The sequence below is a fragment of the Leguminivora glycinivorella genome, chromosome 20 (assembly GCF_023078275.1).
Source record: "Leguminivora glycinivorella isolate SPB_JAAS2020 chromosome 20, LegGlyc_1.1, whole genome shotgun sequence".
Lineage (NCBI taxonomy): Eukaryota > Metazoa > Arthropoda > Insecta > Lepidoptera > Tortricidae > Leguminivora > Leguminivora glycinivorella.
The window spans coordinates 14,354,752-14,368,180 of NC_062990.1; the positions used below are offsets into that span (position 1 = coordinate 14,354,752).

Here is a 13,429-nt window from a genome sequence, read left to right on the forward strand (position 1 = left end):
GTATATGAAATCGTATTTTTCATCAATGGATGGATTTATAATTCAATTTAAAATCAACAGACTAAAACATTATAAAATCAGTCCATGGCATTATCATTTGATTAAAAAATTGTTACAAATTCGAAGAAAAAAAATTAAATAAAAATAATAAAGTAGCTTATTAACTTAAAAATAAAAATTAATAAAACTTTGGTATCTGTATTAAAACCGATTAAATTTTGGAGTAGAAAAGCTATAATGTAATAGTAGAGAAAATAAAAATAATTTATTTACATTTTATCTAAGCAGGATAAATTAAAATTAAACGATAAGACTTACATTTATTGTCAGTTTGCGATTGAGTATTAGTTTTATTTACATGTGGGGATGTAGAAAATAAAATCTAGTAAAAATGTACATTATAATTTAAATTATACAAAATGAAAATTTGGCAGTACAATTTTAGTAACTAAAACCTAAAGTAAAGATACGTTTAGTATCATCAGAGTCAAAATGTAGGTCATTATTCACACAATATTTTAATTATAATTGAGAATACAGTCCAAACACTAGCAAACCTTTAATTTATTTGGAAATTAACTAAAATTTGCTATCAAATAGAAACAGCAAACATTCAATTTCATTTTAATAACAATAAATGCAATATTCTGAATGAAACGCTTGAACAATCGAGATTGAAAATTGAGTCTGATTTTAATAATAAACGTCAATTAAGTAAATAAGAAACATTTGACGATCACTGATAAAAAATGGTATTTTAATTTGATTCTCAGTCTATAGATTCTCGAATGTCCAAGGGCTATCATTGAAAAATCTTAAAAACAAACGACGATTTAACCGCCGCTGGGCAAATTCAAAATTCTCCCATAAATTTTGTAAAAAGATCAAGATCAATTTTATCAACAATTAATAAGAAAATCTATTTAAAACTTAATCAAAAGAGATCCTTCGCGGGAATCGTTCGTATTACAAATTACGTTAATTTCAATCAGCAAACATTTCGAAGAGAAAACAAATATTAGTAAATTATTCTAAAATGATTTTGGACAATGAAGTATTTCCAATAATTCGCTTAAGAGTGGACGTTAATTAAATTTACAATAATATTGATAAGTCAGTCAATCATTAGGGTATCAATAATGACGTGTCATTACTGAAAAAATGTTTTGTACTTCAAGTAAATTAGTTTTACTATAGAATAAATTCTATAAAATCAATTATTGTTTCTATTTTTGACACCTATTATACTTTAATCACATTTGATATTTGAAATTCTATTCAAGGATTCTAGAAACGTATTGATTGAGTGTTTAACTTTGTGAAATGTTTGTATTACAAAATCATTATTTACTTGAAGTACTTATTGCAAAATCAGCCATCTTAATTAAGTAGTACCACAAAATGAAGTACTTAACAAATAATTATGGAATAAAGATACGCTTTCAAAATTGACCAAATGTAGAACATATTTAATGTCTACCGAAGATATAGACAAAGAAGAAAATATTCGTTGTTCAATCAATGATGGCGTAAAAAGGCAAGGTTGTAATAAATTATTTTATGGTACTTCACAATTCAATAAATATCATATACCTGCTCTTGTACCTTGTCAAACAGTTGACACAATCAATCAACAAACTTACATTTTCTTCTTTATCTATTCATGAAAAAAGATGGCATGACTTTGATTTATCCCAATCCTTAGTTTAAAAACACAATTACGTAATTCGTCCATTTAGGCAAACATGATTTTAACAGAATTGTATTTAAAATCACCAAAATGTCCAGCAATGTTCATTCTAAGTGCAATTCTGATAAAATAAAAAATAAAAACCGCAATAAGACTCATTCACACCATAACGTTCTCAAAAATTGTCCTTCGCCATTTTGGCACATTCAAGCACAAAACGTTCCTGTACCGTTTATGCCTGTAAGGCAATGCACGTTTTAAGTCCAGGTACAACCGTACCAAAAATCACACCGTCACTATCTACACTTATCACATTGAATAAATTTTTAAGTCTATCTACATAACCTAAATGTATTTACACTAACACTTATACCACGTGCGTTTCACTCCTTTTGTTATAAGATTCATCTATAGTAACGTTTTGTTTTTTGTTTTCTTTCCTAATGGTACCGTATTGTGGTACATCTGAAGTGAGGTTTTGGACTGTGAGGATCTGGCTGGAGTTGCTCTGTGGCGTGCTTGAGGAAATGGGACTGCCGTACTGGTTTCCGTATTTGTGCCTCGATGGGTCCTTTAGAATGGACTGGGGTTGCTTTGGCACTGGTGTTTGGGAGAGCTGGTGCTGTAACAAAAGGGTTTGGTTAGTCATGATAATAGATTACATGAATAGGTAACGCTGGAAGAGCAATTACTGCTGCAATGGCAATTAGAGTCCTCAAAAAACCTAACTAAAAAAATAAAATTTTGAAAAACCCGCATCATAGTGGACCGATTTTCATGAAATATGGCTAAGAACACTCCCGACTAACTCAGCTTTCAAACAAAATAAAACTAAATTCATATCGGTTCATCCGTTCGGGAGCTGCGATGCCACAGACAAACAGACAGACACGCCTAACTTATAACCTCCCGTCGTTTTTGCGTCGGGGGTTCAAAAACTATACACCAACAAAAACAGTACATCACATGTACTCGTAACCTTTGATTTGTTTTAAATCCTTTATCTATCGATTTATTTTTTGTATTATATAATGATTGCAGGATCCTATCCAGATTTAATAGGATCAAAAATCATGTCAAAACCGAAAATCCTATGCATGCGATAAACACCATCATCATACATATGACGTCCAATCACAGTGAGATAAAAACCTTTTTTTTTTATGAGGAACAGGTAAACCATTTGACCGCAATCTCACCTGATGGAAAGTGCCGAAGCATGTTTACCCAAAAAATGTCTATTCACTCTTGATTTAAAAAGATCCAAATTATAGTGGGTTGGAAATAGACATACAGGAAGTGAGTTCCACTCCTTAGCCGTTCGCATGATAAAGCTAGATGCTGTAAACCTGCTGTAAACCTTGATGTGATCATAAAATATATGAAACAATTCAAGTAACACACAAAAGCAAAACATGTTCAGCACCTAACACATTGTCAAAACGCAGTCCACTAAAGATGTTGCGCCGAAGTCGGATGTTTTGTTGGGAACAAAGCATATTGTATTGTTTTCCGACCGAACAAAACATTGAAACTTTGCTGAAAACTGAATTCACAGAGATTATCTACAATTTTTGCTGTCTTTTTCGACGATATTTGGGGAACACAATTCTAATAGTTACTTTGCGTTGTCTTTACAAATTGATATGTGTAAAATAAAGTGTTATACCAAAATAAATATTAAATAATAGATTAGATTAGATTTAGATTTCTTTATTTCATGATAAAAATTACACTATAAATTTGCTACATGTCAAAATTATGTTTATCTTCTCATCATGATCGTCAAAAATTACATAATAAATTCCAAATAAAAATAATTGTGTCTCCCAAATGAGGATCGTCATTTACAAAGAAAGAAAATACACATGCCAAGCTAAATAAAATTAATAAATTAAGTTACAATATCATGAAATTATCACGAAGCAAGAAAATATTATATAACAGAGAAATATAGGTATAATTATATCATCGGTCATTAAAAAATCAAATCCATGTACTCATTTACAGAGTACATGGGGTTATCTAACAAAAGGTTTCTCAATTTGCGCTTAAATGCTTCGTCACATGGCTCATTTCAATATGTTTGTTGATTATGCACTTATAATATGAGATGTGACTTCTACGAATTGTCCATAAAATTTAATATTTTCAACAAATATGTAGATGTAGTAGGTGTAGTGTTAAGGACGCCTGGCCGGAAACAGGCGGGCTGTCGATGACATGATGCATTCAGCCCAATTCCTTGACTTTCAACAAAACAAGTGGCATAAATAAAGTATGTATTATCTGAGTTCTACCAAGGAGGATTGAGTAATATAGAGAGTTACTGTCAAAGTAAAATGTGTAGTCACATTGCATAGACTGTCATCTCTCGACACAGGCTTAAAACTTTTAAACCTCAGTTTTGACAATTTGGCCCATATTCTTAGCTTGATATGTGATGAAATGTTAAATATTTTTACAAGCGCCATCTAGCCGAGCGTTCCCCAAGGTGTAACGCCATCTTGGCCACCGTACCTTTTTCATTATGGTTTTGAGGTACGTTTTTTTCTTAGACTTTATCTGTCTATACGGAGTATTTCTTTATCTGTACATATGTCTTTGGTTCTACGAACCGACGAAAATCATTTAAATGAATTTGTTACCTTGATTGTATTTAATATAGATGCCGACAAAGTGAAAAAAAATATGTAAACACGACTTTTTCCTGCTTATACGTTAAGGTTTTGGATACGTATTTTTGCCAACTCAGGTCACATTGCGTGAAACTAAGTGTCTAAGCCAAAATCTTGGGATTAATTGTCACAACGGACCCCAGGCTCCCATGAGCCATGGGTAATGCCCGGATAAAGCAAGGAGGATGAGATTGAAAAATTCTGAACACAGGTACCCGTGTACAGACCCGGTTGAGCATGGGTACTCAAATAACCTTTTTCCTTTTCCTACTCATTTTGTATTCTCAAACTGATAGTCTTTTCAAAAACAGTATTCAAAACTAAAACTGAACGCAAAGACCTATGTGTAATGAGGCTTAAATTGTCTCATTTTCTAGGCGACGTCAAAATGAGCTTCATTTCTCCGGTAAGCCAGCGAGAGTTGGAGAAAATTAAATGAACATGAAATTAAATGTGCTTAAAATTTTACTGTCCGGATAACCTTGCGGTTTGAATGTCGCCTCGGGAGTTGGCGTTGTGTTGGAATTAGTCTGTCACTAATTATTGTTTGGAATGTTTTTTTGTGAAAATAGTAAATGAAATTGTTAATGCCACGGATGAAAGTGCGATATTTAAAACATACAAAAGCTAAACTTATCTTACAATAAAACTAAACTATTAAATCTAAAATTAAACTAAAGTAAATCTAAAAACGGCCCCTGTGGCATAGTACCGAAGACGCTGGCAGCATTTCCTCGCTGGATTGTCAAGCTAATACGCTGAGCGAGGAAGCTGCCAGCTCTTCGGTCGCCGGTGGCGTCTCTTATTTAGTCTCTTCGATTAAGTCCTTGAAGAGACTCAGAGCGCCAGGGCCCCACGGACCAAGGGTCTCGACGCCGAATGGAATAAAAATATATTCGGCGCCGAGACCGCAAAAACGCCGAGCTAAACTTTGCCGAAGTCTGATAAATAAGACAAACCTTCGTATCACTTCGCAACGGTGACGCCACGAGAACGGTCGAAAAAAATCTTAGGCTTGAGTGCACGCTCATATTAAGCGTGCAGCGGAGAAAGGCGTGCGGCGTGCATATCAAACAATGTAATTTCATGTAAGTGTCCTGAGTCGATGCTGTATAGGGTTGACGCACGCTCGTTCTCCCCGCTGCACGCCCCGTCGAGTGTTCACTCAAGCCTTACGCCATAAATTAAATATAACAAGATCATACCATCCCATTCATTAAAATGCGACCGCCTACGAACGCGCTTACACTCCACCACACATAGATGGCGCCACAAAAAAATGTCTTGTAGCTTTCGATTATACTTGTAAATGGCATTAAGTGTCACTCTTGACATAGATTTACGGCTCGGAATTGACACTTAATGCCAATCTACAAATAATCGGAGGCAACAAGGCATTTTTTGTGGCGCCATCTATGTGTGGTGGAGTGTAAGCGCGTTCGTAGGCGTGTAGGTGTATATGACACAATTACCTACATTACAATGTAGGTAATTGTGTCATATACTTGAAAATTTCGACCCTTGCCGCCGTGACCAGTTGGCCGAGTGGTTCAGGCATCCGTGGCTAGGGCACTCAGGCACACTTGGATGCCTTGGTCATTTTTTCTTTGTATATGATATTTATTTCAGTTTATAGTTACATAATAGTAGTGTGTCTACTAAAAAAACACAAATTAAAATACGCCCGTGTGGTGACGGGTTAAGAATTTCACCACTCCCTTTCTTCCCGTGGGTGTCGTAGAAGGCGACTGTGGGATATGGGTTAAATTGTGGCGTAGGCGAGAAGCTGGCAACCTGTCACTGCAATGTCACAGTTTCGTTTTCTTTCAATCCCTTATTTGCCGGGAGTGGCACTGAAACTTGAGTGGTTTCGTGTGCTCTGCCTGCCCCTTCATGGGATACAGGCGTGATTGTATGTATGTATGTATGTATGTATTAAAATATTTCCTATGAAATAATTCAATTTGGTTTCAGAGTGCAAAACTACTACTACTAACATACTTACATTAATATATTATTTAGGTGAGATTTGTAATCCAAGCTACAATTACCGTACCTAAATACTCCATAGTAATATAGTTAGTCTACGGTGAATTCCGACTAGAGCTTAACCACAGAATATATAATAGTACAAGTACAGAAGGCTCACTCCTTTGATGTTCACAAAATGCCGCCATTCTAAATTCTTACCTACATTAACAAACGGACCGCACGCGAGCAGCCGACATTGAATTCTATTGCGCCGCGTGAAGGTCGTCACCCAGTGAACGGGCCGCGAACTCGCAGCCGCCGGCATGTACTTGTAGCGCGGCGATAGAATCGCGGAGTGAGCCGCCCCTGGCTCAACTCAGAAACCTAATATTCTATGCATTCCAACGTAATATGATACATATACAAGCTAAGACATATTTATGTACAGTAGGTAAGTTCGTAAATCAATTGAAAGGAAATGGTTAAATCCAGCATACCCTTCCAAAATATACTCCATTGAATTAATAATTTTGATTCCGTTTAATAAATACTAGGTATACAATTTTCGGAAGTTAGACTACTGGATCCAAAAGAAAACAGAATATTGGTACATGGCTAAAGCTGGCTAGGACCAGCTATCCTTCTCGTTCTTATGTAGTGGCGCGACAGCCAAACTGCCTTTCGCTCACGACGCAGGGTCAATGATTGTTACTTTGGCTAGGACGGCAGAGCTTCCCTACGCTGTGGTAACACATTCACTACCAGAGAAAAATGGCGCACTACTTTAGAAACCGGACGTTATCTATAACCGTACTCTATGACCTCTATGGCCTAGCGGTAAGAGCGGGCTTTCAATCCGGAGGTCGCGGGTTCGAACTCCGATGTCTGGCCAATGAGTTTTTCGGAACTTATGTGCGAAATGTCATTTAGAGTCAAAGTCAAATCTTGGTGTTAGTTGTCACAGTAGACCCTAGGCTCCCATGAGATAACTCCAGGAGAATGATAATCTATAACCCGCTTTTATGGCTACAACCCGCTTAGCGGCTTCATCGAGCAAAGTTGACGAGCACCGATAGCATGGTCACACGATAAACGATAAAACATCAGGCCGTTCCTATCGCTCTTACAAGTAGTGCGAAAGGGACGGCCTGATGTTATATCATTTATCGCGTAACCATGCTTGCCTGCCAGGAGTTAATAGTGACAAAATGTCTTACCTGATTGCATCCAGGATGTAGTACAGTGACATCTGGTGGGGGCACTGGAGCCATTTTTTCGTTTCGTCGCCTGAGAGTACCACCTGCGGATTGTCGGTCCAAGGGCACTGTTGAAAAAGAGTTTTATATCAAATTCTATTCAAAAAATTTAAGTTATACATAGATGTGAAGAGAGATAATTAGAACAAGTTTTGAAAAATAAAAATGGTCATGACACTTTTGTTAATCATACAATATACTTAATCGTATCAGACAGAACAAACAAAGAACAGGAACTATCCAATCCAAGAAAGTCAAATTGTGCTTGAATTGTCTTAATACATCTGAAAGTATCAGAAAGATGATTTTCAAAATTAATCTTCTTCCATAGCATATATAATAATTTCTATATTGCCTCATCAAACGCTTCTTCTTCTTCGAACTATCTGAACATTTAGAGGATAGTTTAATATTAAGGGTATGTTTAAGAACTTTATTTATAATCAGACATGATTGGCTGTACTTGCTGATAAGAGACAGAAGCGACGCCAAGGTGTTTCAGCACCAATTTCCGCAAACTTCTTTTCCGTAGACTATGTCGGTCTCGCATCGGTTTATTGAGTGACCAAAAAAGGTGCCTCTCGATTGTTACACCACAAACCGTCTGCAATAGACGTATAGGCCAATGAAATAAGTTCTTACCATCAATTCCATAGCTCATAGGCGGACTGGCGACGTGCGATGGTGACCCGCTCATTCCATTCAGCATATGCTTCTGCAAAGGCGCTGCTCCGTATTGCTGAGGGGGAGTTGGGGTTCGTCCGGTTTGCTGTAAAGAGGGCACTGTTAGTTATAGTCCATTTCAAATACGAAGGCCCGATGGCACTTGAGACGGTCAATTAGCGTTAACAATAGGATTAGTGATAACAAAAGATACCTGATTGCACCGACAAAAAGATTGCACCGACGCCTGCCAATTTGAAGTGGGCCTAATTAGATAACAAAAGGCAAACATTATGAGCCCTATTGTTAAGTTTCGAGTGGTATCGGGCCTTCGTATTTGAAATGGACTATACCATTTCAATTGCTTATAAATAGATAATATATATGCCTTTCACAAAAAAGCTTAAGTTATGTGACTTTTATTTTTTTGGAAAAAAAAATAATTTTACCTACGATAAAAGACTTTCATCAATTTTGAAATACTTGTTGATCCGTCTCTAATTTGGAGTCACGTCAATTTATTTAGTCTGACTGAGAGATATTGAAACAGAAAACGAATACTTAGAGATCGTTTGAAGACTTGGCGAAAAAAATCCTGATCCTGATTTTGCATCCTTTTTTTAGTTTGTCTCGAAATAGTTTTCGAGTTTACCTTGAAAGTCCCGGCATACTTTTACAAGTACAAGTTATATTCGGATTTTGAACTCTAATAGAAAAAAAAGAAAGTTCCAAATTCAAAGTCTCAAAAATGGGCCTGGATTTACGAGGCTATCTTTCAATAATCCGAAACGAAACGAAAAATACTAATAATTGTAATGACATTTTTAGCTTCTTCTGGATTTTTCTTTTTTACAGACTGAAATGATTTCTTACCTGTTGCTGCAAGTATTCGCCGATAAGTGGCGGGTAAGAGAGGTATCGGTCAGAAGCCATGTTGTAATAGGAGCCATCCAGTGGCGGCATGGGAGAAGGCGCAGGGACATAATTCTGTTTGCCTGTGAAAAAAAAAACGCACGGGTGTTATCATTCTTGAATCACTCTATTCATGGAAACACAGCATCAAAATCCATTCAAGATCTAAGCATACAAAGAGACGTCTTAATGTTGAGCAAAGGACAACAGTGAATTTTTTTGGACACGTATCGGGATAGCAGATGAAAAAATTAAGATTTATAATATGAAATGTTCGCATGTCAAGTAACATAAAGTACAAAAAAATGGATCTATCAAATTCAAAGCTGCTAGACTGTCAAAATTTAAGAAAGAAATATTTTTCTCTAGTATAATAAGTATATCAAATATAAATATAGATTTTTAAGCGTCATTCGTAAGAAAAACGATGACTTGTGATATTTCTATACATAAACTTTATGGATATCCACTCCAAATTTGGAACAATATGTGTATTAGTCAATTTAATAAATATAGTTTCGGGCAATAAGCAATAAAGTCGTGTATATGTCGGCGGACGATCGTAAAATCCGCCAGATCACGAGATTCCTAGGCATATCGTGAAACGGCGCCAAATCATGAAATACCTAAAAGTTGTCCAGGCATATCACGATATACCTGATAAACAACACGGCCGATCGATTAAAGCAACGCATTCGTCGATATTCCTAGCACTATAGCGGGCACTTCGTAGAATAGTTTCTTTCTTAGCCATTGGTGGCGCTGCCTATGCAGCGTACCTATGCGATGGCGCGGATGGCGGCCGTGTCTGTTTACCGTGTGAAAAATGTCGCGCCACTCTAAATGATTTTATCACCGAAAATAGTGTGGTTATTCAAAATAGAAGTGCAAAAGAAGCTTTTTTCTACTCATCGACTTTTTTGTCAATTACTATAATAATATCTGGGCGACCGAGCTTCGCTCGGTTCTATTTTAATATATCACGTCTTTAGATAAAAAAAAAACTCTTATAAATACAAAAACAAAAAAAAAGACAAAAAACAAAAACTTAATTTCTGACCGGGATTCGAAACCCTGACACCTACGATCTATCTGCGTACATTAGACCGACCTCGTGCGACTGAGCTAAGCGGAATCGATGCGCGCGCGGCGAAATTAAGGACCATATTTTACGTTTACAAATGCGAAAGAAAAACTCATGAAAACTCGAAAATTCGCGTTTTCCGGGATCTAAGGCTACGCTAGATCGATTTTTCACCCCCGAAAACCCCCACAAAACAAATTTCAGCGAAATCGTTAGAGCGGTTTCCGAGATCGTCGGTATATATAAATAAATAAATAAATAAATAAATAAATAAATATACAAGAATTGCTCGTTTAATAGTATAAGATTAATTATTATATTAATTATTAGCTTTAATTATTATAATTACTAACACATGTCTTGTTTTAAAAATTTTTGTATAATTTAAATGTATAATTTATATGGACCTGGTAAAATTATTGAAAATGTTAATTTAATATTTATTCCAATTAGGTAATAATACAAGTCTCTTTTCATTTCATTTGTTAACCACAAAGTTTTTAATTTAATATTGTACTTATTATGGTTTTTTGCATTTTTTACTTCAATTTTGGAACCCTAATGTATTGAACGATATGGCGGCGTATCATGATATGCCTAGGAATCACATGATCTGCCTAAATGCCACTGGCGGGTTTTACTTGGTGAAAACACGAAATGGCGGCGTTTCATGGTATGCCTAGGAATTTCATGATCTGCTTAAACGTCACTGGGCAAATCGTTAAACGGTGAGTTTTGAACGATAATATGGGCAATGTTACTACGCCAAATCATGATTTGGCGCCGTTTCACGATATGCCTAGGAATATCGTGATATGGCGGATTCTTCGTTCGGCCGCCGACATATACATTTTTTTCCCACTTTGTCCGAATCTATATTTAATAGCTATGGGAAATATAGGGATCTCGGGTACATAGAATGCTCTGTAAGCTCACTGAACCCTTTTAAGCTAGTAATCCCAAGCCGAAAGTACACTAATGGTCAAAGCTTCCTTAAATCTAATCCGTCGTATTCCCGCATTAGATTTTCTGCAAATATTCCTAAAAATCAAGGTTTTTGACCTGATTACTCCTACAGAAAGAATTGTATTTATAGGTACTATCAATATGTCTCATGTAGTGACTGGTTAATAATTTCATCACTCCCTGTTCTCCCATGGGTGTCGTAAAAGTGGACGAGATATGGGTTAAAATCAGTCACTGATTTATAAAAATTCAGTCTTCTTTCAAACCACTAATTGCTAAGAGTGGTACTGACAATTGAGCAGTTTCATGCGATGATGTGCGTACACCTTTTGCGTAGTAATAGTAAAATTTATCCTCATCGCATTCAATTGTCACTAGTATTCAATATATTTAAATGAATTCTTGAGACATGGCATTAGAAACGAAAACTTTCGTTTTATGTTAACCTCTTAAGTGCCAAGAGTGATACTGAAACCTGGTCAATTTTATGTGCTCTGCCTACCCCATTTGATAATACAGACGAGAGTTTATGTACGCATCAAAGTTTCTTACCTGCGCTACGGCCCAACGTGCTATGCCCGCTCATATCTTTATGTCTATGTGGATGGGGTAGCGTCCTAGCATGATCGCCTTCATATACGGCATAGTTCGGAGGGGGGTAGTCTAATGGTGGGGGGATGACTAGGCCTTGGTCGTCCATGAGATAGGCGTCGGTTTGCTGGAAAAAATAACTTTGGTTAGAGATTTAAATAATTTTACTGTTTAGGCAACTACTAGTTTGAACACTGGATGGATTGATACAACAGTTTCTGACTTTCGGTTTAAGAAGAATACAATTTTTTTGCGTAACGGACATCCCTCAAAAATTTTTGAGAAAATATTTTGTAAATTGAGAATTTTTGATTTCAAAATTAATTTAAACAAGTAATTTTGCAGCTCATAGTTTTGTAACAACTGTATTTATTAGCCAATTCTGTTAAATATGTTTAAGTTTTCTTTATTGAATAAAAAAATATGAATTAAGAAAATATTTCTCTTTCGTTAAAAAAAAAACAATAACCACAAGACCCAATGATACTGAAGTACTGTAAAGATACAAACACAAAGCCTTATTTTTCCCTTTGGTCTAAGAAAGTATTACATAATTGTCTTTTATCCTCACCTGCAACATATGTCTATTCGGCATACTCGGCACCTCAGGTATCGGTGGCGGCTGTCTATCATCCATCCCCTCATCTTGAGAGTACGTCTCGGATTTCTCCGACACAGAACTCAAAGTCTCTCCCGTCATCGTGTCGTTGTAGGAGGATGGGGCGTACATCTCTATCGTCGCTGATTTTGACGCTTGGCCCGCTTGTTCTGCGAAAATTTTTGGGGATGAAATTTTTGTGGATGAAAATGGGATAAAAAATGAGAGATGAAAGTTAAACGTGTTAGTGATAATGAAATTCAGTTGGTATTTTTAGAAATATTTCAATAAAAATATCTAAAAGTAAATTTTATCAATGTTCTAGCGTATAAAAAAAACTAAAAGTATGCTATTTTTGTTTTTCTTATGAAATTTAAATGTACTTAAAATGCAAAATATTTTTCCTCTCACTAGCTCGGAAACACGTGTTTTGTCCTTTAATATCAGCGGGTAAAAACGCATTTTATCCACTAGTGGGTAAAGTAATTTGACCATGAATAAAGTCAAATTAACTGCTTTAAAATTTATAAAAGTAGGTGAATCTAGTAATAAAGATGATTTACCACCTGTGGAACTACTAAAGCAGTGATAAACGCAGTTTTTACGTTGTAGTTTCCTCGTGAGGGGAAAAGTTACGTGTTACACTCGGGTGCAAATGTATTTTACTTCTCGTGTGTTAAAAAACTCGCAAGTTCAGGATTCTATTCTCGAACTACTCATTCAACTATAGAATCCTTTCACTTGCTCGTTTTTCAATTCCACACTCGGCGTTAAAATACAACTTTGCCCCCTTGTATAACAAATAACTATTTCCATCTTTCCAAATCTTTATTTTAATTATCATGCTAAACTAAAGTACGAGTAAATAGGTGATAGAAATAATTAATTCTCTAACGGTAATCGAATCAGTGAATAGAAAATAGAACTGCGTTTAAATTCAAATACCCGTAAGTATAATTCATCAATAATAATCAGTTCCATTTAACTTCTAAATTCGTGCAGTCAAAACCACTTGTGTGG

The 13,429-nt window shown here is 35.8% G+C and overlaps 1 protein-coding gene across 3 annotated transcripts in view; it reads right to left on the minus strand.

Moving 5' to 3' along the window:
* Positions 1 to 403: 403 nt before the first annotated feature.
* LOC125237073 (nephrin) overlaps positions 404 to 13,429 on the minus strand; it is a 457,494-nt gene continuing 444,468 nt past the window's right edge. For all 3 annotated transcript variants that reach the window (XM_048144025.1, XM_048144026.1, XM_048144024.1), the window contains 6 exons: positions 12,383 to 12,579; positions 11,773 to 11,938; positions 9,132 to 9,253; positions 8,238 to 8,364; positions 7,557 to 7,663; positions 404 to 2,312 (listed from right to left, as the gene is read on the minus strand). In XM_048144025.1, coding sequence (XP_047999982.1) covers positions 2,058 to 2,312; positions 7,557 to 7,663; positions 8,238 to 8,364; positions 9,132 to 9,253; positions 11,773 to 11,938; positions 12,383 to 12,579 — 974 coding nt within the window. In that variant the 3' untranslated portion in view covers positions 404 to 2,057. The remainder of the gene's footprint in view (positions 2,313 to 7,556; positions 7,664 to 8,237; positions 8,365 to 9,131; positions 9,254 to 11,772; positions 11,939 to 12,382; positions 12,580 to 13,429) is intronic.